General features: G+C 33.1%; 1 protein-coding gene across 4 annotated transcripts in view; it reads left to right on the plus strand.

The window, feature by feature from the left end:
- Positions 1 to 26418, plus strand: part of RTKN2 (rhotekin 2) — an 87520-nt gene that overhangs the window by 12925 nt on the left and 48177 nt on the right. For all 4 annotated transcript variants that reach the window (XM_077125201.1, XM_077125203.1, XM_077125202.1 and 1 more), the window contains 4 exons: positions 13776 to 13834; positions 19696 to 19749; positions 21091 to 21208; positions 23536 to 23733. In XM_077125201.1, the coding sequence (XP_076981316.1) occupies positions 13776 to 13834; positions 19696 to 19749; positions 21091 to 21208; positions 23536 to 23733 (429 nt within the window). The remainder of the gene's footprint in view (positions 1 to 13775; positions 13835 to 19695; positions 19750 to 21090; positions 21209 to 23535; positions 23734 to 26418) is intronic.

Raw genomic sequence — 26418 nt, forward strand, 5'->3', positions numbered from 1 at the left:
AATTAGGACTGGGTGAATATTCTGTTATATCCAATAACCTTTTATTTAATGATTTTTATCATCTATTTATGATCCTTTATCTTCATCTGTTATAATAGGGGTTGCAAAAAAGTGATAATCTACTTCTATTTTTATTCGTTGATATTCTTCTGTAAAGAGGGGCATTCTCCTTTCTCTTCCCATGCATCCCTGGATTTATATTTATTCAGTGTACTGTCATTTTATAGTCATTAATCTTTTTTGATAGTCAAGTTTTCCCATATTTGTTCAGTGGCAGTTTCTTCATATTGGCTTCTTTGTACTTTTGACATGCTTCTATTTGTCTTTAAGAGTTTCCTTGCTTTCTGTCACAGAAAGACAACCCAGATTTACCATGTACTTTCTCTGCCCCAAACCTAGAGTCAGTCATTTTCTAAGAAGTCCTGGTTCCCGCTAATGGTGAATGGTATTTTAAACCAAGATAGGGGCACTAGGTGTGCTTGTTGTTACTGGGGTAGCACTGCTTCTAAGCCTTTTCAGTAGACATAGTTAGGAAAGTCTATTAAAAAATCATGGTTTGATATTTTATAGTTTTTTTTTCTTAAATTACTTATATTTGTATTCCTTTTATCTTACGCAGAATATCTTAATTTCTAATAACAGTAATATATTTATTTGTTTTATACAATGATTATGTAAAATAGTTTCATAGCTATAGTACCATTATTGTTACTGACAGTTGCCTGAACCTAAGCAAGTCAAGATTTCTTTGCAGTTTTCTAACATACAAAAATTACTATGAAAAATTTCCAACATATGAAACAGTTGAAAGAACTGTTCAGTGAAGCCCCAGTTACCCTCAACCTAGAGTCTATGATTAACTTGCTATATTTGCTTTATCTATCCCTCTGTCCTTCTATCAATATCATTTTTTTTTTTATTTTTTATTAACGGAAAGAAAAAAAAAAAGAAATTAACACAACATTTAGAAATCATACCATTCTACATATGCACTCAGTAATTCTTAACATCATCACATAGATGCATGATCATTGTTTCTTAGTACATTTGCATCGGTTTAGAGGAACTAGCAACACAACAGAAAAAGATATAAAATGTTAATATAAAGAAAAGAAATAAAAGTAGTAGTAATAGTCAAAAACAACAACAACAAACAAACCAACAAGCAAACAAAAACAAAAAAAACCCTATAGCTCAGATGCAGCTTCATTCAGTATTTTAACATGATTACTTTACAATTAGGTATTATTGTGCTGTCCATTTTTGAGTTTTTGTATCTAGTCCTGTTACACTGTCTGTATCCCTTCAGCTTCAATTACCCGTTGTCTTACCCTGTTTCTAACTCCTGCTGAACTCTGTTACCAGTGACATATTTCAAGTTTATTCTCGAATGTCCGTTCACATCAGTGGGACCATACAGTATTTGTCCTTTAGTTTTTGGCTGGATTCACTCAGCATAATATTCTCTAGGTCCATCCATGTTATTACATGGTTCATAAGTTTATCTTGTCTTAAAGCTGCATAATATTCCATCGTATGTATATACCACAGTTTGTTTAGCCACTCTTCTGTTGATGGAGATTTTGGCTGTTTCCACCTCTTTGCAATTGTAAATAACGCTGCTATAAACATTGGTGTGCAAATGTCCGTTTGTGTCTTTGCCCTTAAGTCCTTTGAGTAGATACCTAGCAATGGTATTGCTGGGTCGTATGGCAATTCTATATTCAGCTTTTTGAGGAACCGCCAAACTGCCTTCCACAGTGGTTGCACCCTTTGACATTCCCACCAACAGTGGATAAGTGTGCCTCTTTCTCCGCATCCTCTCCAGAACTTGTCATTTTCTGTTTTGTTGATAATGGCCATTCTGGTGGGTGTGAGATGATATCTCATTGTGGTTTTGATTTGCATTTCTCTAATGGCCAGGGACATTGAGCATCTCTTCATGTGCCTCTTGGCCATCCGTATTTCTTCTTCTGGTAGGTGTCTGTTTAAGTCTTTTTCCCATTTTGTAATTGGGTTGGCTGTCTTTTTGTTGTTGAGTTGAATAATCTCTTTATAAATTCTGGATACTAGACCTTTATCTGATATGTCGTTTCCAAATATTGTCTCCCATTGTGTAGGCTGTCTTTCTACTTTGTTGATGAAGTTCTCTGATGCACAAAAGTGTTTAATTTTGAGGAGCTCCCATTTATTTATTTCCTTCTTCAGTGTTCTTGCTTTAGGTTTAAGGTCCATAAAACCACCTCCAGTTGTAAGATCCATAAGATATCTCCCAACATTTTCCTCTAACTGTTTTATGGTCTTAGACCTAATGTTTAGATCTTTGATCCATTTTGAGTTAACTTTTGTATAGGGTGTGAGATATGGGTCTTCTTTCATTCTTTTGCATATGGATATCCAGTTCTCTAGGCACCATTTATTGAAGAGATTGTTCTGTCCCAGGTGAGTTGGCTTGACTGCCTTATCAAAGATCAAATGTCCATAGATGAGAGGGTCTATATCTGAGCACTCTATTCGATTCCATTGGTCGATATATCTATCTTTATGCCAATACCATGCTGTTTTGACCACTGTGGCTTCATAATATGCCTTAAAGTCAGGCAGCGCGAGACCTCCAGCTTCGTTTTTTTTCCTCAAGATGTTTTTAGCAATTCGGGGCACCCTGCCCTTCCAGATAAATTTGCTTATTGGTTTTTCTATTTCTGAAAAATAAGTTGTTGGGATTTTGATTGGTATTGCATTGAATCTGTAAATCAATTTAGGTAGGATTGACATCTTAACTATATTTAGTCTTCCAATCCATGAACACGGTATGCCCTTCCATCTATTTAGGTCTTCTGTGATTTCTTTTAACAGTTTTTTGTAGTTTTCTTTATATAGGTTTTTTGTCTCTTTGGTTAAATTTATTCCTAGGTATTTTATTCTTTTAGTTGCGATTGTAAATGGGATTCGTTTCTTGATTTCCGCCTCAGCTTGTTCATTACTAGTGTATAGAAAAGCTACAGATTTTTTAATGTTGATCTTGTAGCCTGCTACTTTGCTGTACTCATTTATTAGCTCTAGTAATTTTGTTGTGGATTTTTCTGGGTTTTCTACATATAGTATCATATCGTCTGCAAACAGTGATAGTTTTACTTCTTCCTTTCCAATTTTGATGCCTTGTATTTCTTTTTCTTGCCTAATTGCTCTGGCTAGAACTTCCAACACAATGTTGAATAATAGTGGTGATAGTGGACATCCTTGTCTTGTTCCTGATCTTAGGGAGAAAGTTTTCAATTTTTCCCCATTGAGGATGATATTAGCTGTGGGTTTTTCATATATTCCCTCTATCATTTTAAGGAAGTTCCCTTGTATTCCTATCTTTTGAAGTGTTTTCAGCAGGAAAGGATGTTGAATCTTGTCAAATGCCTTCTCTGCATCAATTGAGATGATCATGTGATTTTTCTGCTTTGATTTGTTGATATGGTGTATTACATTAATTGATTTTCTTATGTTGAACCATCCTTGCATACCTGGGATGAATCCTACTTGGTCATGATGTATAATTCTTTTAATGTGTTGTTGGATACGATTTGCTAGAATTTTATTGAGGATTTTTGCATCTGTATTCATTAGAGAGATTGGTCTGTAGTTTTCTTTTTTTGTAATATCTTTGCCTGGTTTTGGTATGAGGGTGATGTTGGCTTCATAGAATGAATTAGGTAGTTTTCCCTCCACTTCGATTATGTTGAAGAGTTTGAGGAGAGTAGGTACTAATTCTTTCTGGAATGTTTGATAGAATTCACATGTGAAGCCGTCTGGTCCTGGACTTTTCTTTTTAGGGAGCTTTTGAATAACTAATTCATTCTCTTTACTTGTGATTGGTTTGTTGAGGTCGTCTATTTCTTCTTGAGTCAAAGTTGGTTGTTCATGTCTTTCCAGGAACCTGTCCATTTCTTCTAAATTGTTGTATTTATTAGCGTAAAGTTGTTCATAGTATCCTGTTATTACCTCCTTTATTTCTGTGAGGTCAGTAGTTATGTCTCCTCTTTCATTTCTAATCGTATTTATTTGCATCCTCTCTCTTCTTCTTTTTGTCAATCTTGCTAAGGGCCTATCAATCTTGTTGATTTTCTCATAGAACCAACTTCTGGTCTTATTGATTTTCTCTGTTGTTTTCATGTTTTCAATTTCATTTATTTCTGCTCTAATCTTTGTTATTTCTTTCCTTTTGCTTGCTTTGGGATTAGTTTGCTGTTCTTTCTCCAGTTCTTCCAAGTGGACAGTTAATTCCTGCATTTTTGCCTTTTCTTCTTTTCTGATAAAGGCATTTAGGGCAATAAATTTCCCTCTTAGCACTGCCTTTGCTGCGTCCCATAAGTTTTGATATGTTGTGTCTTCATTTTCATTTGCCTCTAGGTATTTACTAATTTCTCTTGCAATTTCTTCTTTGACCCACTTGTTGTTTAAGAGTGTGTTGTTGAGCCTCCATGTATTTATGAATTTTCTGGCACTCCGCCTATTATTGATTTCCAACTTCATTCCTTTGTGATCCGAGAAAGTGTTGTGTATGATTTCAATATTTTTAAATTTGTTAAGACTTGCTTTGTGACCCAGCATATGGTCTATCTTTGAGAATGATCCATGAGCACTTGAAAAAAAGGTGTATCCTGCTGTTGTGGGATGTAATGTCCTATAAATGTCTGTTAAGTCAAGTTCATTTATAGTAATATTCAGGTTCTCTATTTCTTTATTGATCCTCTGTGTAGATGTTCTGTCCATTGATGAGAGTGGTGAATTGAAGTCTCCAACTATTATGGTATATGTGTCTATTTCCCTCTTCAGTGTTTGCAGTGTATTCCTCACGTATTTTGGGGCATTCTGGTTCGGTGCGTAAATATTTATGATTGTTATGTCTTCTTGCTTAATTGTTCCTTTTAATAGTATATAGTGTCCTTCTTTGTCTCTTTTAACTGTTTTACATTTGAAGTCTAATTTGTTGGATATTAGTATAGCCACTCCTGCTCTTTTCTGGTTGTTATTTGCATGAAATATCTTTTCCCAACCTTTCACTTTCAACCTATATTTATCTTTGGGTCTAGGATGTGTTTCCTGTAGACAGCATATAGAAGGATCCTGTTTTTTAATCCATTCTGCCAGTCTATGTCTTTTAATTGGGGAATTCAGTCCATTGACATTTAGAGTTATTACTGTTTGGATAATATTTTCCTCTACCATTTTGCCTTTTGTATTATATATATCATATCTGACTTTCCTTCTTTCTACACTTTTCTCCATGTCTCTCTCTTCTGTCTTTTTGTATCTGACTCTAGTGCTTCCTTTAGTATTTCTTGCAGAGCTGGTCTCTTGGTCACAAATTCTTAGTGACTTTTTGTCTGAGAATGTTTTAATTTCTCCCTCATTTTTGAAGGACAATTTTGCTGAATATAGGAGTCTTGGCTGGCAGTTTTTCTCTTTTAGTAACTTAAATATATCATCCCACTGTCTTCTAGCTTCCATGGTTTCTGCTGAGAAATCTACACATAGTCTTATTGGGTTTCCCTTGTATGTGACGGATTGTTTTTCTCTCACTGCCTTCAAGATCCTCTCTTTCTCTTTGACCTCTGACATTCTAACTAGTAAGTGTCTTGGAGAACGCCTATTTGTGTCTAATCTCTTTGGGGTGCGCTGCACTTCTTGGATCTGTAATTTTAGGTCTTTCATAAGAGTTGGGAAATTTTCAGTGATAATTTCTTCCATTAGTTTTTCTCCTCCTTTTCCCTTCTCTTCTCCTTCTGGGATACCCACTACACGTATATTTGTACGGTTCACATTGTCCTTGAGTTCCCTGATACCTTGTTCAAATTTTTCCATTCTTTTCTGGATAGTTTCTGTTTCTTTTTGAAATTCAGATGTTTCATCCTCCAAATCACTAATTCTATCTTCTGTTTCTTTAAATCTGTCATTGTAGGTATCCATTGTTTTTTCCATCTTTTCTACTTTATCTTTCACTTCCATAAGTTCTGTGATTTGTTTTTTCAGTTTTTCTATTTCTTCTTTATGTTCAGCCCATGTCTTCTTCATGTCCTCCCTCAATTTATCGATTTCGTTTTTGAAGAGGTTTTCCATTTCTGTTCGTATATTCAGCATTAGTTGTTTCAGCTCCTGTATCTCATTTGAACTATTGGTTTCTTCGTTTGACTGGGCCATATGTTCAATTTTCTGCGCGTGATCCGTTATCTTCTGGTGGCGTCTGGGCATTTAGTCAGATTTCCCCGGGTGTTCGACCCCACAGGTTGAAAGATTTTTCTGTGCAATCTCTGGGTTCTGTTCTTCCTATCCTGCCCAGTAGGTGGCGCTCGGGCACACGCCTTTCTGTGGGTTCCACCAGCGAAAGTTGCTGTGGGTCCCTCAACTCTGGAAAACTCTCGCCGTAGGGGAGGTTCGGCAGCCGAAGCGTCTTGGAAGAATGCCAGCCGGCCCGGGGTTCCAAACGCGGGGAGGGTCGCCAGCCGTCGCAGCACAGGAGAGCGTCCGGCCAAATTAGCCAGTCAGCCCGGGGCACCAAGCGTGGCGGGAGGGCGCCAGCTGTCACAGCCCGGGAGAGTGCACTGTTCCCAGCCGACGGGGGAGTCATGTGTTTGGAACGGATCCCCCGGTCACTGTTCTCCGCAGTCTGGGGATTTCCGACCCAATTATCTCAGTTGTTCCGGGGGGCCTCGTGTGGTGGGGGCACCAGCCGCCGCGGCCTAAGGGGACCGCCTGTCCAATTCTGCCAGCTGGCCCGGGAAGGTGGAAGGGAGGGACTCCGGTCGCTTGCCGTCCCACCCAGGAAAGCCCGTGCCCCTTGGTGATCTCACCGGAGCTGGTTCTCCCAGATAGTCAGCCGTTCCAGGATGGGGTACGCTGTCCCTTTGATCTCCCTCGTGGCTCCGGGAGCTGCTCTGTATTATCTCCACTCCCCCAGTAGCTGTTCTGGAGGAGGAAAGGTGAGGGCGGCAAGGCTGTCGAGGCTGGTGGCGGAGGAGCACGGTGAAGGCGGGGGAAGAGGGCACCCTGGTGCTTGGAGAGCAGCCGGAGCAGGAGGAGAAAGAGAGGGGAGAAGGAGGGCGGGCGGCTCGGCTGCTGCGGGGCGTGGGCGCCGCGCGGCGGGCCGGCGGAGAAAGAGAGGGGAGAAGGAGGGCGGGCGGCTCGGCTGCTGCGGGGCGTGGGCGCCACGCGGCGGGTCGGCAGAGAAAGAGAGGGGAGAAGGAGGGCGGGCGGCTCGGCTGCTGCAGGGTGTGGGCGCCGCGCGGCGGGCCTATCAATATCATTTTAATGGTACAGTTCAAAGTAAATTCTTTGCAGTTCTTTTTGTGTGTATGTATCCATTTTTGTGGCTATTCCACTTATTCTGGAAAATAAATTATATTTTTTCTTACCAGGTACAAAGTTTGCTATATGTATGTTCAGTAATCTACGTTGATTGTGTTTTTAAATCTTCTATAGCCTTACTTATTTTTGGACCATTTGACCACCTGTACTCAAAGAGGTTAAAATTTTTTTATTAGGAAGGTTTGCTGTCTTTATCCTTATATCTACTATGCTTTCTGTTTTGTGAAGATGCTATTGTAATATTTGATACATTAGTACTTGTTATATATTCATTGTCAGGTACAGCATTTATCATTATAATGTGTCCTTTTATTATTGCTGCTGCTGCTGTCTCATGAAATGCTTTTGGGTTTGAACTTTATGTTGCATGATAATAATATCACGTCCGTGTTTTTCTTTTATTTGAATTTGCCCATCTCTTTATTTCTGAATCACTTTAGTGAAGGTCTACTTTTTATAGAATTGGATTTTACATTAAAAGCAAGTCTTAAAATCCTTTTAATAGTTCAGTTTAACTCATCTACATTTGCTGATATAACTAATATATTTGGTTTCAGCTTTGTCTTATGCTTTTTATGCTAACTGTACATTATAATTATGAAATTATTTTACTTGTGTGGTCTTTTCTTTGCTTTTCTTTTTAATTTAGGAAGGTTTTTTTATATATTTTAACTTTATGTTTATAGTAGTCATAGTTATATAGTTATGCTATATATAGTTGTATACTATATATGTAATTATATACTATATATATATTTATAAATACTGTTTGTTATTACTGTGAACTTTATAGACTGCATTTACTTCTTTTTTTTTCTTTATTAGGCTTCTACAGTTTTGTTTTACGGCTTTAAATGGTATAATTTTGTTTCTACTTACTATCCCTGTGGAAATCAATGAACTTATCCTGTTTTTTCCTTTCTTTCTCCCTTCTCTATTTTTTTTTTGCTTTTTAATTGTGTTATTTCTGCTTCTGTGGAATAGATAATTATGTACTAATCTTGCACCTGTATCTCCCTCCACCTTTGTTTTAGGCTTTGATCTGCAATCAAATATGTATAATGTTCACTGTGCCCTTTTATTGGACTTTCCAAAATCATCCTATGTTTGAAGGATACTCATTAGCTAGTGGATTCCTCAACATGGGTACAATTTTCTTCGCATGCTTGCATGTTTAAACATGTTTTTCTTTAGTGTTGCTACTTGAAAGAAGTTGGCTGCATATAAAATACTTGTCCAATACTTTCTTTCCTTGAGTTTCTTGAAAACGTTGCTCCCTTCCTGTCATACTATCAGAAAATATAGCATCTAATTTTTTTCCTTCCTATATGACTGGTTTTCTTCCTTTGTAAAATGACTAGGTCTTTTTGCCTGGAATCCCAAAGTAGTTTTCTTTACCTTAAAATCTGATAATTTTGCTGAGATATATCCAAAGCTCACCATTTTGACTCATGGAGGACACTTTCAATGTATAGATTCAGTTGTTTTGTTTCCAGAAAGTTTCTCTGGATTATAGACAAAATATTAATTCTTTCTTACTATTCTGATTTTTTATTTAGGAACTCCAATTATACATGAGTTGTATCTTCTTTGCCCTTCTTCTATAGCTATCATTTTTTTCTCTAATCCTTTGAGCGCTTTATTTCATTTTTATTCTTTGGGTTCTTTTCGTTAGTCTCTAGTATGTCAGTCTCTTTCATTTCTGAAGGGATCTTTAAAAATTTTTTCAATATTTCTTGTCATTCTTTCTTATTGCATATCTGACTTTTCTTTTTCCATTACTAGCCTGTGGTTTTGAATTTCAGATTTCCTGCTTTCTTTCATATTTGCAGTAGCTTAACTGTGTTTAATTCATTTCAGAGTCCCATGTTATAGTTTTTGTTTTGTTGGGACATAGAACATGTCCCATGTTCAAATTTATTTTGAGAGGGATTGGTAAAGTGCTTTTATTGCTTGAAGAGTTTTGATTTTTTCCATTTTCATCCTAGAACAGCTTTGTATAGATATTGAGGCCCTTTTTTGGTCTGTAAAGGATTTTCAAGTGTTGTATGAAGGGGGATGATAGAACTGCTTACATGGTTTCTTCGTTCAGCAGTGTTTTCTGTAATTGGAACTGTGAAGAGCAGTTCTTTTGAGATGCTGATTGGTTTTCTGATTCTTTAACACTGTTTTGTTTCTTGGGGTTTTTAACTTCATCTTTCTTCCTTTTTCTTCATGGCCTGGCCTCCAGAGGACACTCTTTTTTGTATCTCTCTCTTCTTTACAAGATTAACAATTTCTGAACGACAGTACTTTTGGAGCCCCTTCCTTTTAATTCTCAAGTTACCAGTGCTATATTGTCCACTTGGTTTTTTTGTTTTGTTTTATCCACTTGGTTTTATACCCATTCTCTCTTCTCATAGTGGAGACCCCAATTTGGTCTCTTCTTTGTTTTGCAATGCCCATCTGACTCTTTTCTTTGGCAATGCCCATCTGACTCTTTTCTTTGGTAGGACCTCCAGGAGCTGGCTTTGATGGTTTCAGATATTAATTTCCCCACTAATGTGTAAATTGGATTTTGTACTAGTCTTTGGTTTCTGGTTATGCTGTAGGTGTGGACTATAGACGATTTTATTTGCTTTCCTTGTTGATCTGAAGGCTTTTGGAGATTGCTTGAAGAGATTCTCATTTAGGAGGCCACTCCTTATCTCACAGAACTGGGAAGTCATACTCTGATCTCTTAAACAAATGTTCCAGTGCCTCTTCTGCATAAGCCCCAAGCTAAATCTTGGGACCAAAAACATAAATACTCACAAAGTAATGTATGCATGTAACATTTCAAAAAATGATATATAGAACTTAGTAGCTTTATGAAGTAGGTAGATATTTCTCCCATTTTAAAGATAAGGATGCTGAGACTTAAAGGTTAATAGCAACTTACTAATGTGATTAGTTATTGATAAGTAAGATCCAAACTCCAAACTTCAGAGTCTTGATCTGCCTTCTTCAAAATAACCAGATTCTTATTTCACTTCGTTCGTTATTCACTAAACATTTTTTGAGTACTTAAAAATGTACCAAGCTGTGTGTGAGGCACTGTTGATACAGCAGTGAGCAAAATAGATAAAATCCCTGTGCTCATGGAGCTTACATTTCAGCAGTAATAACCTACCCTCACCCCTATCCATTTCTTCTTGTCTTAAACTGTGAAGTACTTTCTTTGGCTTTCTAAAATAAATACTAATTAAAGTCATTTATAGGACCTAATTATGTTTATCATTCAATATAATGGGGATTTTAATGGCACCAAACCAACTTTGCAAGTTTTATGTGATTGCTGTACTTAAAATTTCTTATACTTCAGTTTTCTGGTTTATTGCTTATATACTACAACTTGAAAAAAAAGAAGAGCATAGGTTGGAAGTGAAAATTGTGTACTCCTGGTAGCTCTACCATTAAACACAAAATAATTAGACATTATGGATTTTTTTAAAGCTTTATAGGGTCTGGTGTCAACTGAAAAGTATATATCAAGGTTTGAAGTAGAAAGCTCATCTTCCCAATTTAAGATATTTATGAAACTATTAATTTTATACACGTAGTTCTTGAATGGTTTAAATTCATGTTAAACATTTTTGAGGGTTTTAATTTTCACTTATTTACATAAGAGGTAAAGGATTTTTATAACCTGCTTTCAAATAATAGATACCATTTAGAATTCTAGTACTTCATTAAGAAAATGTAAATGTTTTCTTCATTGTATTATTTCTCATTATAGCTTATTAATTTTGCCAAAAGGATATTATGTTAAATTTCCATTTGGAACAACGTAAAATAAGATAATCTTTATTTACTCAAATTTAATATAGCTTTTTGAGTACAAAATGACTGATTAGCACCCTCTGTTGGTCATTTTATTTACCTACAGAAAGAAAATATTTTCTAATTAGTAAGCCAAAGTTGAAGTTTGTCTTTATATGTTCATCTCTCTCTTTTTAATTTAGCACTTACAGTTCTTAACAAAATAGTGCTCTAAACTGAGCACATTGAATAAGATACTGTTATTTAGTTGTACTTTTGTATTTGGGTAATTTTGTAGTTATTTACTTTTTCCTCTGTTAGCATTCTAAATTGGCATTAACATTGCAAATTTTCAAGCAAGTATTTATTTAATTAGCAAACCATTAGCTACAATAGCACATTATTAAACATAATGTTTAACAATTTTATTGTCAATTTGGATTAATTAAAAAACATTGCATTTTAACGCTATAAATAACAGGTTAAAGAGATACTTGAATTGAAAATAAGTCAAACTTCAGACAATTGATGCTGAATTACTTCAGTTCTTTCATTTAAGACATTCCTAATTATTCTTTAAGATATATGGTTAATCTTAACCATATATTTTGATAACATTTGTATATAAATTTGCTGACTGGTCCTGGAAATGCTTATGCAAATAATTTGTAATTGTAGGGAAGAAAGCTGTACTCTGCCATGTGATTGAATAGTTTCGAGGTAAAAAAAAAACAAAACAACTTTTTGGGTAAATATTTAGCAAATTTGCTTCAAATGATTCTAGCATTTCAGAATTTTACTTGCTTGCCAAAGTCTCAAGTTTAATTCAATTTAAAAATGCCTCGTGGATTTTAACTTTAGCGTAATTTATGACCTTTTCCTTAAACCCAAGTTATTCACCATAAAAGGTCTTCCTGTCTTTTTTCATTGAAATAAGTATTTTTAAGAATTTATATTATGCATTGCTCATAAAAAAGGTATTTTAAAAAACTATTACTTATAATGCCAAGCAACTGTATTTTTATTGTATTTCTTGTTCCCATTCGAAGAAATTGAGGTTTATGTTGAATTTCCGCTGGACTTTTCAGTATATTATTTTTAACAAAATTTATAATAAGACTGTTCAGTTGAGCTTTTCATTCTATGATTAACTAAATAAGCAAATTGATGTTCTCCGACTTGACAAGCTAAACTTCAATTTAAAATATTGCACTTGACTTTTCTTAAAATTTATGACTCAAGAGATCATTATTTTGAAATACTCAGTGATTACTTTCATTTTTTCATTAAGTGAATTCCCTATTTTAATTTATATTCCAGATTAGACTATAATTAGATAGGATTCTGAGACTATGCTTTAATTCTTTATTACTTCAGTCATTTCTAGCTTGTGGCTCTATAAATACCATTAAAGATCCCACATAAACTTGATAATTTCAGTACATTAGATTATTTTAGTTCGTATGGAATATTCTACACTTCACCTATAGTATTTAGATACTTAATCCAGTAGGGGATTAAAAAATTTAGGATAACATTTTTTTCAAATGTGGAAGCGTGATCATGAATACACATTCTTTTTAACAAGCCTTCTGAAAAGCAAGATGGTGTCATTCTCTTCTGAAAATTACTGAGATAACTTTCTACTTTATACTTCAGTCTCCCACATTGTCTTTCCAGAAGCCCTCTTAGAATTGGACTGTTTTCAAATGAAAAGTTTCCATCTTATCACAAATATTATTAAATAAATTAGCTGGCAATTAATTAGGTAACCAAATTAGAGACCCCCAAAAAAGTACAAAGGATACTCTTGGAAATATCCTCGTAATGGGATGCTAATCCATAAATGAGGGTTATTAGGAAGTAGAGTATGAGGGAGATATTCAAGGATGGGACTGAGTTGGTCTAATCTAGTAGGAGATTTTGGAATATGTTTTTTCGTGGTAATAGGATATTCTAAAATCAGATCTGGAAGTGTTTTGTATCCCCAGAACTTCCTTTGACATTTTTTTGTGTTGTCATTATTATATTTTCCTCTCTACATTTTATTCTCTCTACAGAGCCACTCCCTTCCGTTTCCACCTTAGTTAATTTATTTTTTTTTTAGTATATGTCTAGTTCTTTGGAATTTCAGAGAAATGAAATATGATTTAACTGTATATAAATATATAGCAGAGAGAAATTTTCTGGGTCAGATTTTATGGGATAATTTACTCCTGGGCATCAAGTTGCATGATTGAGAAGTTCATTAACTTTTCAGGCCACCGTATCTCATAGGCTGGAAATGTAATTTATGAAATGGGGATTTCAGTTATTTTCTTTCTGGGACCTGGACAATAATATATGTCTTATTTATAAATGGAGGTGGTCACAAAGTACTTTTAATATAAAGTCAGAATACAATCACCAGAGACTATAAAGTTTATATGAAAAATAGAGAACTACCCTATTTATTTTTTATAAGACCAATAAGACATTGACTAAATATTCTAAAGTTTGAGTCAAATAGTTTATATTAACTGGAAATCTTTAATAGTCATAGATATGTGTGTGTTTTTAAAATTTAGACATTTGTGAAAAACTTTTAAAACAGTTACTTTTTGGAAAAGATCTTTTTTTCATAAGCCTTTTTCTTTTGACAGTGATGTGAATTTTGAAAGTAAAGAACGAACGGCATGTAAAGGAAGGATCGCCATATCAGGTATGCTATGACTGGATCTTTTTATTAATTGGTATATATTCACATACCACTAATCACCCAAAGTGTACAATCATATTATCATATAGCTGTGCATTTATCATCACAATAGACTTTTCTTTTCTGTGAAAACCTATATACAAAAAAAAGCAATAAATTTCAAAGCACATGGCAATAATTGATTGTAGAACAAATTCTGAAGTTTGATATGGGTTACAGTCCCACAATTTTAAGTCTTTACTTCTAGTTGCTCTAGGATACTGGAGACTAAAAGAAATATCAATATAATGGTTCAGCAGTCATACTCATTTATTAAATCCTACCTTCTCTGTATAACTGCGTCATCACCTTTGATCTTTCCTTATTAGACTATTTTTACATTGCTTAATAAATTCTATAAACTAACTTCCTAGAGTTGGTGTTTTTTTTTTTTAATTTTCCACTTCTTTTATTTCCCTTCTGTTTTATTTTATATACCTTTATCAAAATATTTGTCCTAAAACACTGCTTTCATCAGTCTGCTTTTTGTTTAGAATGTTTGGGGAAGCTGTTTTGAGTACCTTACACATATTATGCAATTTTATCTTTGGTGCAGTCATGTGAAATAGGTAGGACAGTTCTCAGTTTCTCACAGACTCAAAGGTTAAGCGACTTGGTATAGATGGCTAAACTGGGCTGCAGACCCAGGTCTTTTAATTTATTTTACTTTGCTGTTCAAAAACTTCAATAATGTTTTTAATGTTTGTCTAGGCTAGTAAGTCATGAAGATTGTAACCATATTGTTTTTGTTCATCAGTGTGTACCCAGAAGCTAATACAGTGTTTGGCACGTAGTAATTGTTCAGTGAATATTTATTGCATGGATGACTGCACTTTGTTGCCTATAGGGTAAAGTTCATACTTTTTACCCTTGAGTCTTCCATTCTGACTCATCTCTTTCTAGTCATGTTTTCCACTACTATACATAAGCTGTCGACTTTAGCTGTATGTTTTTCTCCTTATCCCATGAACACACCTTGTGCTTCTGATACCCAGTTAGCTTTTGAAATAACTATATTTTCTTCAAGATCTATTCACTTAGTCATAAAGCCTTCCCTGTTATCATTTCAGCTAGAAATGTTTCCCTTCTCTGAATTCCTAATGCATTTAGGAGACTCTTTACCACTAGATGGCAGTTATGCTGTATTGTCTCAGTTTCTCCAAAGTGTTAAAGAAGCTAAAGACAAAATGGCTTTTTGATGTCACAGATTGCAGTGAACACGTGGCTACTTGCGTGTGTGCTAGTTACTAGATAATTTGTCTTTTACAAACATTATTTCATTGGTGTATTTTGGAAACAATAGCAACTAACATTGTGTGTCCTTAAGTAATAACCAGTTTTCTTCATTGGTCAAAAGTCATTTTCTCTTAGTACCAGGGAGCCTGCTACATTTCAGGCCCTCTCACCAAAAGAACTGTTTTCAGAAATGTCTATATGGATTTAAAAAATTCCTCATATGAGAAAGATAGATGAATTATTCAGATAAATAACTGAACTAAAACATCTGTTGCTTGTTTTATAGTTATATTCATGTTTCATCTTCCCAGTAATGAGCTTGGAATAAAACATGTTTTTTACTTCCTTGTATTTTTTTGATGTTACACATAGTACTTTTTCATAGTATATATTTACTATGTTCAATACATTTTAACATGAATAAATAAAATACAGTTTGTTAGTTTTTTGGGGTTTTTTTTGGAGGGGTGCATGGTCCAGGAATCGAACCCGGGTCTCCCACATAGAAGGCAAGCCTTCTACACTGAACCACTGTGCAACCTAAAATATAGGTTTTTAAAGAGACTTTTCTAAGAATATTTAATATAATCCTGCATTTCTCACTTCTCACATGGTACCATTCATTATACAAATGATATATTTGTATTTATAAATTGTGTATATAAATTGCTATTGAAGACTCAAATGAGATGATCCTTAATGTCTGTTGTCATTTAATAATAAACAGTTTGCTGACTGTAGCAATTCATGATACAAAAATGAACTGTGCATTTAGAAGGGTGCTTTAAATGAAGGCTTTTAAAGTAAAATTTTACATTTCCCTTGAAAAAACTAGTTTCCTGACCACAAATACTTAAGTGTAAAATTGAACTTTTTCCTGCATGTGTTCCTTCTTTCTAAAAGATGATTTCAAATTAAATTAAGGAACTAAAAAGTCTCAGAAAATGGGATACAGATGTAATTTCTTTTCATCCTTGTTGAGACTTAATTATATCGTCTCTGTATTTGTAAATTATAAAACCAAAGAAAATAGCTAATTCACCTCTATAAATTCATTTTCTTTTGACATGGGGATGGAAATGTGGCTTTTGGTCAAAATGAGTTTTTGCAACAAAGTTTTGTAATGTTTCTGAAATTACATTAATAGTCTGGGATATCTTGGTTTTCCATTTCCAACTTTACCATTCCTAGCCTGATTTTTTAAAAAGTTAAAACAATAATTGAAGCATTTATCCTGACTAAGTAATTGCATTATAGTAATTACTCAGTTTATTAACTGCTGATTTTATGAGTAAATCCAATCAAGTCCTATATCATCAAGCCAGCCCATCATGTTATGGCTTTCTCAGTTTACCGTTACAATGTCAATGAAGACCAAAAAAACAAAGGAAAGAATACTGTAAACTGAAACTAAATCAACCGTTTGCAAGAATCTTGAAAGAATTTAACATTTGAAGCTGAGTCGAGACAGTTAGTAGGCAGGTTGCACATCCTTTGCTGTTTAAATGTTAGGTTCATAACCACCTGGGTAATAGATAAGAAATGTCCACCTTGTCCTCTTGGGCTCTGAGATCGCTTGGCATGGGAGAGGGCAAGATTTATCCACAGCTGTAAGTGTACAGGAAAGGGAGTCAGTGTCCACTTTCCTTCCATGATCATATAAGTAGTTAGTAACACTCTTAACAGCAAGAACTACTGTGAAGAAGAAGAGTTATGAAATGAGTCAAAACTCTGGTCAAGACAAAGCAGGGTCATTTGATAGGGCATTAGCCAAGTCATAATTATAAAAGAAGGCTTTCCCATTAAACTCAAGAACAAAATAACTGTTATCAGCAATATGATTTAACATTTTAGAAATTCTAATAGTAAGAATAAAAAATGAAACTATTGGAAAAGAATAGACAAATCAAATACTATGGAAAACCAGTAGATTGCAGACCTAGATAATCTAAAGTAATTTACTGAAACTATTCAGAGGCATTAATTACATTCATAATGTACAACTATTACTGCTATTTCCAAAACTTTTTCACACCTTAACGGAAACTCTGTATCAATTAATTCTCCATTCTCCCTTTCCCCAGCCCCTGGTGACCTTTAATCTATCTTCTGTCTCTATGAATTTGCTTATTCCAGATTTTACATAAAAGTGGAATTATACTTTTAATTTGTCCTTTAGTGTCTGGCATATTTTACTCAGTTTGATGTTTTCAGGGTTCGTTTGTGTTATAACATGTTTCAGAACTTCATTTTGTTTTGTTTTGTTTTATTGTGAAGAATAACATATATACAAAAAAGCAATAAATTTCAAAGCACACCACAGTTATTAGTCCTAGAACAGATTTCAGCATTTGGTATGGATTGCAATTCCACAATTTTGGGTTTTCCTTCTGGCTCTTCCAAGACACTGGAGACTAAACGCTTCATTTCTTTTTATGGCTGAATAATATTCCGTATTGTGTGTGTGTGTGTACACACTGTATTTTGTTTATCCATTCATCTATTGATGAATACTTGGATTATTTCCACCTTTGATTATTGTTAATAATGTTGCTATGAACATTGGTATAATGCTGCTATGAACATTGGTATACCAATATATGTTTGATCACTGTTTCCATTCTTTGGGATATGTACCTCAAAGTGGAATTCCCCGGTCATGTGGTATTCTGTTTAATATTTTGAGGAACTGCCAAATTGTTTTCTACAGTAAATAGGTTTTAAATTACAAGCCATAAATAATATCTAGAAAAATGTATATAGATATATGTTACCATGTGGGTTTTCACATGTAAAATAATGAAAAAATAAGGAAAAGATTGGTTTATTTCATTATTTAAAACTTAAAATTTTTCATAAATGTAGAGTTAAATACAAAAGGAACCAACAACTGGGAATTATATGTATATAATGACCAAGTGGGGATATCTTTTCTAACTAATGAGCACCTACACATCAATATGTTACAATAAATACCGGATGGAATGTGGCCCTTGGATATGAACAGATTCACTGACCAGACCAATAAATGTATCAACATTTTTCTTGTTAATAAAAATAAGCAAATCTAAACAGTTAAAATCCTGTTACTTAACTATTTCAATTAGCAAATATAGTTTTAAATTATTATTGAATGAGATGTATATAAAGTGCTTGGCTTGCACATGGAAAGGGCACTTTAAGTAATTATTTTTTATCAAAACTAGTAAGGGTGGAGGGGCATTCATACATACCCACCAGGCTGGGCATTGGGGGATAAGAGATAATCTAGAGGTTTTCTAGAAAGATAACTAGAAATTGGCATTCAGACCTTAAAAATGGAATTACGAAGAAATAGAAAAGGAAACAAAGTATCATAGGATCTAAAAGTGAAGCACAGCATAAATGTAGCCAAACAATTTACATTCATAAAGATTGGTGGTTATTTGAAATTAATTTGTAATGAAAATTTTGCATATAAACTTCCTAAGAGAGAATAGGGGAAGTGTCTTAAAATAAGAAATTTTCCACTAATAAAGTGAAGTGAAAATTTCAGATAGTTATATGTTTTATGTATTCGGCAGATAATTAAAACTAAATTTGTTGTCCATTGAGAATGCTTTACTATGCTATGTTACACTGTAATTCATACATAATCTATTTGATGAAACCATAATCTTCTAATTTTGAAAATGTACAGTTTAGGAATGTCAATGAAATTGTTACTACTGTTACCTAGAATTAAAAGTGAAAAGAAGAATGGATGAAACTAAATTTAGGAAGTGAAAACTTAAAAGTATGTCAAAGCTCTAGATTAACTTCTGGAGTAAGAACAATTAGCAGAATTACATTGGAGTTTGAAGACCGTGTGAATGAGAGAAAATATTTTTAATCACCTTTAGAGAATATGCCTTTTATTGGCCAATAAAAGTAGTGTATTTCAGGAGTGCCACGGTGGCTTAGCAGGCTGAGCTCTCGCCTGCTATTCTGGAGACTTGGGTTCGAGTCCCTGTGCCTGCCCATGTAAAAAAAAAAGGTAGTATAGTGTGCGTCATGAATAAGCAAAGATCTTTAAATTCTTTAGACCAGTTAAATCTTCTTAATGGAAAGAGCTTGGACCTGTTTGTCAAGAGCTGGGTCTACTGAAAACCATTCAGCTTAGACAAATCATTTATTTTCTTCATCTTTGAAATTTACAGATTGTGTAAAAGCTCTAAAGTCTGTTCTCCCTCTACTGTTCTATAACTTTAAAGTATGTTTACCTCCAGTTGTTACAAAACAGAAATTCCACAAATTGGGTCCCCCATAATTCACCTATTTTAAGAATGTATTAAGTGAAAATGTTGTGGCTTAACACTACAGATTTTAAATCAATTTCTTGAATAATAGTTAATAGTTTTTAAAAATAATTTTTAATAATTGTCACTGAGATCATATATTCCTAGTATAAGATATTTTAAAGAGAGAATATCACCTGTTAGAATATTTAATAATAAATTTTATTTTAGTTTTAATAGTTATAATCTATTATGGAATTCAGAGGTTCACGTTAGTTTAAGAAATAAAACTTACAGAAGATGACTTGCCATCTCTTTTTCCTTCCTTTATAGATATTCGAATACCACTAATGTGGAAAGACTATGATCACTTCAGCAATAAAGAAAGTATGTATAATTTTAATTTGCAATTGGAGTTTTTTTAGTGTACAGTAAATTTGAGATTATTGAATAAAAAGTCTGCTTCCATGCTGAAATTTCTCGATCTCATTTGACAGAATAAACATAATCTTGCTTAACTTTTTTTTCCTGATTTTAAATATAAATATGTTATAATCACTTAATACTAATTAAGATAATGTATATTAGTGTACTTTAGTTGTTGATAGATACTTGTGAAAGGACAGTTAAGAAGCAGGGCAGGGAGAAGAAAAGAGGTATAGAACAAAAATATTTAAGGACTAAAGCTAAAGGCAACATTTATTCTATTTGACTAAATGTTAATAGTCATATCTAAATGTTAATAGTTATTCAGCTCTTCAGACTAGAATTTGACACATCTTTTCTGCCTTATTTCGTTAATTAAGATTATTTAACAAGATATAAGAGGGGAAGATTTTTAACTTGATCTGTTTTTTTTCCTTTTAGCATTTTACGACTTTGTATAGTCTTTACAAATCTGTGTTTTTGTTAGGTCATGGACATTAATCTCAAATTATTTCTAGCTATTATATGCAAAGCAGAAAAAATATGATAATTCTTCATCTTTCTTTTCTATTGTGATATCTTTATTCCTCAAACTTTTAAAACCAAATCATTTTGAGCATGATTAGTTTTATTTGAAGAATTCAGAGTCTGGTTTGTGTATTTGTTATCCAATTAAGAAATGTAATTTACTTTAAACAGGAATATATGTGGGAATTAAGTAAATCTTTCTGATTAACAAGAGAATAAGTTTTTCTGAAGAGCTGCATTTTCTCAGTGTTGAGGATATAGTCCTTTAATGACTTAATACTTTTTTAAAAACATAACCATGTTAAATGTCCCAGCAGCTGTTTTTATGTTTCCATGTCCATTTAGTATTTTTTGTGGTTCTTTCCTTTGCTCTTATTTGATGGAAATTGTTTTGCTGCTATTAGTGCCTACTCTTAACCTCTTCTAAAAGAAAACTTTTTCATAAATAAACTTAGAAACAAAGTGACAAAGGTAAAATTGCCAGTAATTAAAGCTTACAGAGTTTTCTAGGAACAAATAAAGTTTAGTGGTTTTTCAGACTGCTAAGAAGCCTATATATTTTATATTATTTTTTATATTCCTTGGTTACATTGTATTCCAGTTGGGTGTAAAGCATTACTAAATATTAACAGAATATTCGCTATAAAAAGTTAAGAGATGTAATGCACAATGTATAGAAATAATAATTTATTAATAAATGTATAAACTGGTAGATTTTAACGTAATGTAGTATCACCTGGATATTTTTTGGCTTAAAGTGTTTTTCTTCTCTAGGATCACAGCGCTATGCCATTTTTTGTTTATTCAAAATGGGAGCTGAAGTTTTTGATAGTGATATGGTGATTGTGGATAAAACAATAACAGATATATGTTTTGAAAATGTAACCATATTGTAAGTATTTTTTACTTTTCAAAGAGTGAAAGTGATCTAAAGTTCCATGTTTTGTTTTGTTTTTTAAAGAAAGTCATAATTATAGGGTCTGAATTAGTTTGAGAGCATTAAGATCTTTAAAATATTTCAAGTGATTTTGAAAATTACCTTATTCAAAAGAATTGGAGACCTTCTAGTTAGTATTAGTAGTAAATTCATTGGATATGATGAAATTTTATTCATTTTTATAAAGATTTATTTTTAGTTTAATTAACTGAGGTGTGAATATGGTGGAACCTCATTATAACATGATTTGATACAGAGTGAATTTGCACATGAGACGTTCTTCATCTCTCATGAGTGAAATACTAAAATAATATAACTCAATTTATAAGATAGACCTGAAATATGTATTGAAGGAGAAGCACTTTAGTAAAATTTTGTTGTGTTCTTTTTTCTTATGGTACACTTCTTTCATGTACTCCAAAACAGTAAAAAATTGGGTGATCTTCAGGGCTGTTTTTATTGCCCCTGCTCTTTTATAGGCTCATTTTATTGTGGTCATAACACAGAACCAGAAAGAACTCCTTAGATAGCCACAGAAATCATTTTTTAACTAACGTGATTTTCCTGGCCTCTTTCAAAAGGGTCCACTAGCCTAAATCGGTGGGTGATTTGTATATCTTTTAGTGTTTCATAGATGCTATCTTCATATCTAAATGTTAATTGTTATTCACCTATTCAGACAAGATCAATACACATGTTTTTTGCCATTTTAAGCTTTGGAGCTCTATAGTGGAGATTCAAGAGTACTAGTTTTGCCACTCACATAACATTAAAAAAAAAACCTATCACAAATCATATCTTGTAGCTTCAGTCCAGTGTCCCATAGTAATTATAGCGCATGGAAAAAATAAAATGCATTGTTCTGGGTTATTAGCAGTAATTCAGGGCTTCATATATACAAGCTGTACTGAACCAAAGGAATTTGTTTAAACTCCAAAAAAATCCCCAAATAAACTTAAAAAAATTTTTTTCTTAGTTATCTGAAAATGCATTTATTTCCATTACCAACTACTGCTTGTCAATGGTTTTCTACCTTAGTCAACTATCCTGTTAATGTCCTCTTTTCACTTATTTTGCTATTGTTTGTCTTTTACTACAAAAGCAGAAATCAGAATTTTATTTCAGAGAAAAAACAATTGTGTTACTTGGGAAGACACTTGATTTATAATTCTTTTAAAAATTCTGTAAATATTTTTTAAATTTTTAAAAATAATTGCTGGCAGATGTATTTTTAAATGTGCTTTTGGTTATGATGATTTTTTCTTTTAATAAGTATTTGGTATTTATGATTCTCTGGTTTTCCTCTAAATATTGACATTTGTTAGTCATTACCAGGAATACTCTGTGTTTAAAAGTTGCCAAATAATAAACTATAAAAATATCCGGAAGTTATTCCTTGGATTTATCCAAAGTATAGATTGGCTGCTTAAAATCTTAAAATGTCTATGCTGTGTGTTTAAAAGTTCTGAGGCTGATGATTGTCTGTCTGCAGGTAACATCTGTTGCTAATGAACCTCTTTTGTGGTCTTAAGTATAATAATTGTTGATAACACCACCACAATCTTTTATGGTAAAGATAGTTCATTGTGTCTGGAAAAGGGTAGAGCCAATCAGCATTTGTGAAAATTGCAGGATTTCTGCACATTGATTTAATAAATATGTACAGAGTAGCTTCTATCTTCCAGACACAATGTTAGCTTATCAGCACAAAAATCATCAAATAGTTCATGCCTTGAAGTATATCCCTTTATATCGTTTTAAACTTTTTTTTTCCCTCTATATGACCAAATAGTGAAATGTTTATAGTTACTGGGTACAAAACCGGAGTGGGGATGGGAGTGAGTGAGCTATGAATGAATCTTTATGAAGTAGAAATGAAAATAAAGGTTGCAGCAGCAGGTTTTGTTTTGGTGGAATAGTCTTCAGGAAATCGCATACAATGTAAATGCCATTAAAATAGCTATATTAAAGGAATGACAAAGAGAAATAACATTGACAACAATATGACTAGACTATTTAACCTTTTTCTTTAACCAATACATGTATGTATTGGTTCATTTGAGCTAAAATCACCTTAGTTTAGAAGCTAATGGCTCTGCAAATTGTAGTGACTGGGGCCATCTAGATACTAAATAAACAAAGGGAGTTCTGTATCATTTATATGTATATATAAGCATAAGCCTATTTCAAATGCTGTTTTTAAATGTTATGAAAACATCAAAGGATGTTATCTTTATAATCTACTAAGTTTAATTTCTAACATTTAATGCCCTTGTTTTAAGTAATGAAGCAGGGCCAGACTTTCAAATAAAAGTGGAAGTGTATAGTTGCTGTTTAGAAGAATCCTCTTTAGCCAACACACCGAAAAAGTTAGCCAAGAAACTTAAGACATCTATAAGTAAAGCTACAGGAAAGAAAATTAATTCGGTGCTGCAAGAAGATGATCATGAAATGTGTGTGTTCTTCAGTTCAGCTATTTTGTAAGTTTTCTTAATACAATATTTATGGAGCAAAAATATTATTAAATGTATTGTATGTAGAGTATATATTTACATTTTAAATGAAAAAATAAAAAACAAAGATCCTGAAGCAGAGACAAAGCTTGATAATCTGACATTTACCCAGGTGAGTATCCTTAGTACCTTCCTTTGTAGGTAGGAAGTAGGATGACAGCATGTTTTTAGTCATTTGAAATTCCATTCTCTATGAGGAAGATAAATGTTTTTCTTGAAAAGGAACTGTCTGTATATCAAAGTATTTACTACATTTCAGTTTAGTAATTGGGTTTCTATTTGCATTTCATCTTTTGTCCTTTTAAGATTTTAAAAAAACGTTTTTAAAACCATCTTACCATTATCACATCTAACAAAATAAGTTCTTGATATTACCTAATATCCAGTTTGTATTTAAATTGCCCTAATTCTGAAAAATTTCCTTTTACAACTTGTTTATTCAAATCAGGATCCAAGGTCTGCATATTGCAGTTAGTGAATCTTTTTTTTTTTTCATGGGCAGGCACCAGGAAACGAAAGTGAATCTTTTAAATTCCTTTAATCTATAACAATTCCCTGTTCTTTTTTTTCTTTGTTGTTACTTATGGGGGGGGAACATACCTTGTAGAAGTTCCCATCTTTTAAGTCTAGCCGATTGTATTTTTGTAGTGTTTTTAATTCCTTTTTCTTTTCCCTGTATTTCCTCTCACCTGATAGTTAAATCTAGAGGATTGATCAGATTCAGGTTGTTTTTTTTTGGGGGGGGGAGTAATTCTTCATGTAATTATATGAAAGTATGTAAAGTATACTTTCTACTATGGCCCGTTAAGAAGTCTTGTTCCACTTTTAGTGATGTTAAATTGATCAGTGAATTCAAGTTTTGCCAGCCTGGTACATCCATTATAAATTCCCTATCAGCCTTTTAAGTTTAGCATGTATGGCTGATCATTTATTTCATTAGGGATTATAATTTGATGGTTTTCTAAATTTGTCCTGATTTTTTTTTTTTTTTAACCCTGATGTTCTTGTTAAGAAGAACTTTCCGTCATGAGGTCTTCAGATACAACTGCAGTGTAATTGGTGGAGCAAAGGGGAAGAAAAAATACTTGATTCTTTCCTTTTATTTACCAATTTTTAGAGTAATAAGTTGGTACCTTACAACAGTGAAGGTGATCAATGTATTTTATTTGAACTCTTGAATATTATATTTGTCTTTTAATCTATTATAGTTATTATTTTTGAGAGCCAAATTATCCCGTCTTTGATCAGTGGGAAGCCTTCGAGTTGACTCCTGTATTCCTGTATCCTTTTTTTTGTTTTGTTTTGTTTTGTTTTTTCAAGCACCAGTTGACCTCTTTAATTAGCAATATAGGAAAGTCGAATAATTATTAACTATCAAAATGTGTCAACAAAGGCAGGGTAGATTCTGTTCAGGATGGGATTGAGTGGAAATTGACAACAATGAGCAAACTAAAATCCCTACATGTTCATAAGATAAAATATATTATCATAAATATATAGTTCAGATAGGAAATCGTTAATTTAGAAAATAATTTCAAATTTATTTCTAAATACTGTTTATCAAAATGTTAGTTGCAGCAAAAAAAAAAGTATTAAAGGCAAATTGATAGCCTGTGATGCATGATTTAGAAATAAAAAACAACAGCTGGAAATCAAGGATCTAAAGCTTCATCACAGGAAGTTTCCAAAATTGATAGAAAACTAAATTAAAAGGAGATAAATACAAGGAAGAAGAAAAATCAAATTAATGAAATTGGAAATAAATACAAATATAAATGATGAATGTAAGCAAAGATAGATTCTTTGAAAAGAGTAATAAACTTGTAAGTGTATTTCTCAACTATTCAAGAAAAATCGAGAGGTTTTTCTTATCAACACTAGAAATTAAGACTCATAGTTAAACATTTTGCAGATGTTAATAAGATCCTATTATAAAAATGATGCAAATAAACTTGAAAATCTAGTTGAAATGAACACATTTTTAGTAAAAACATTACCAAATCTGATATGAGAAAAATGGAGAATCTGAATGTAATATTCAATTCACAATTTAAATTCAGAATCTCAAACATTCCTCAAAGAAAACATTAGGCCCATGTGGTTTATTCAAAATTCAAAACATTTTTAAAATTTTTTATTGATGCATGATATGTTATCATGTAATCATCCAAAGTGTGCAGTGATTCACAATATCATCATATAACTGTGCATTTATCATCAGAATCAACTTTGTTTTTCTTTTTTGTAAAAAATAACGTACAAAAAAGCAGTAAGTTGCAAATCACATTGCAACAATTGATTGTAGAACGTATTTCAGAGTTTGAAGTAGGTTACAATTCCACAATTTTAGGTTTTTACTTCTAGCTGCTCTAATGTACCGGAGACTAAATGAAATATCAATATAATGATTCAGGAATCATACTCATTTGTTAAACTCTACCTTTTCTGTATAACTGCACCATCACCTTTGATCTTTTTCTCACTCTTTAGGGGTATATGCCCTTTCTAGCTTTTTCTTATTGGAAGGGGCTGTTGATAATATGAAATAGGGGATGGAACTAGTTGATATTCTAGACAGGCTGGCCCATCTAGGTTTCAGGACTTATCTGGACTAGGGACTCATCTGGAAGGTTATAGGTTTCTGGAATGTTA

The sequence above is a fragment of the Tamandua tetradactyla genome, chromosome 13, assembly GCF_023851605.1.
Source record: "Tamandua tetradactyla isolate mTamTet1 chromosome 13, mTamTet1.pri, whole genome shotgun sequence".
Classification (NCBI taxonomy): Eukaryota; Metazoa; Chordata; class Mammalia; order Pilosa; family Myrmecophagidae; genus Tamandua; species Tamandua tetradactyla.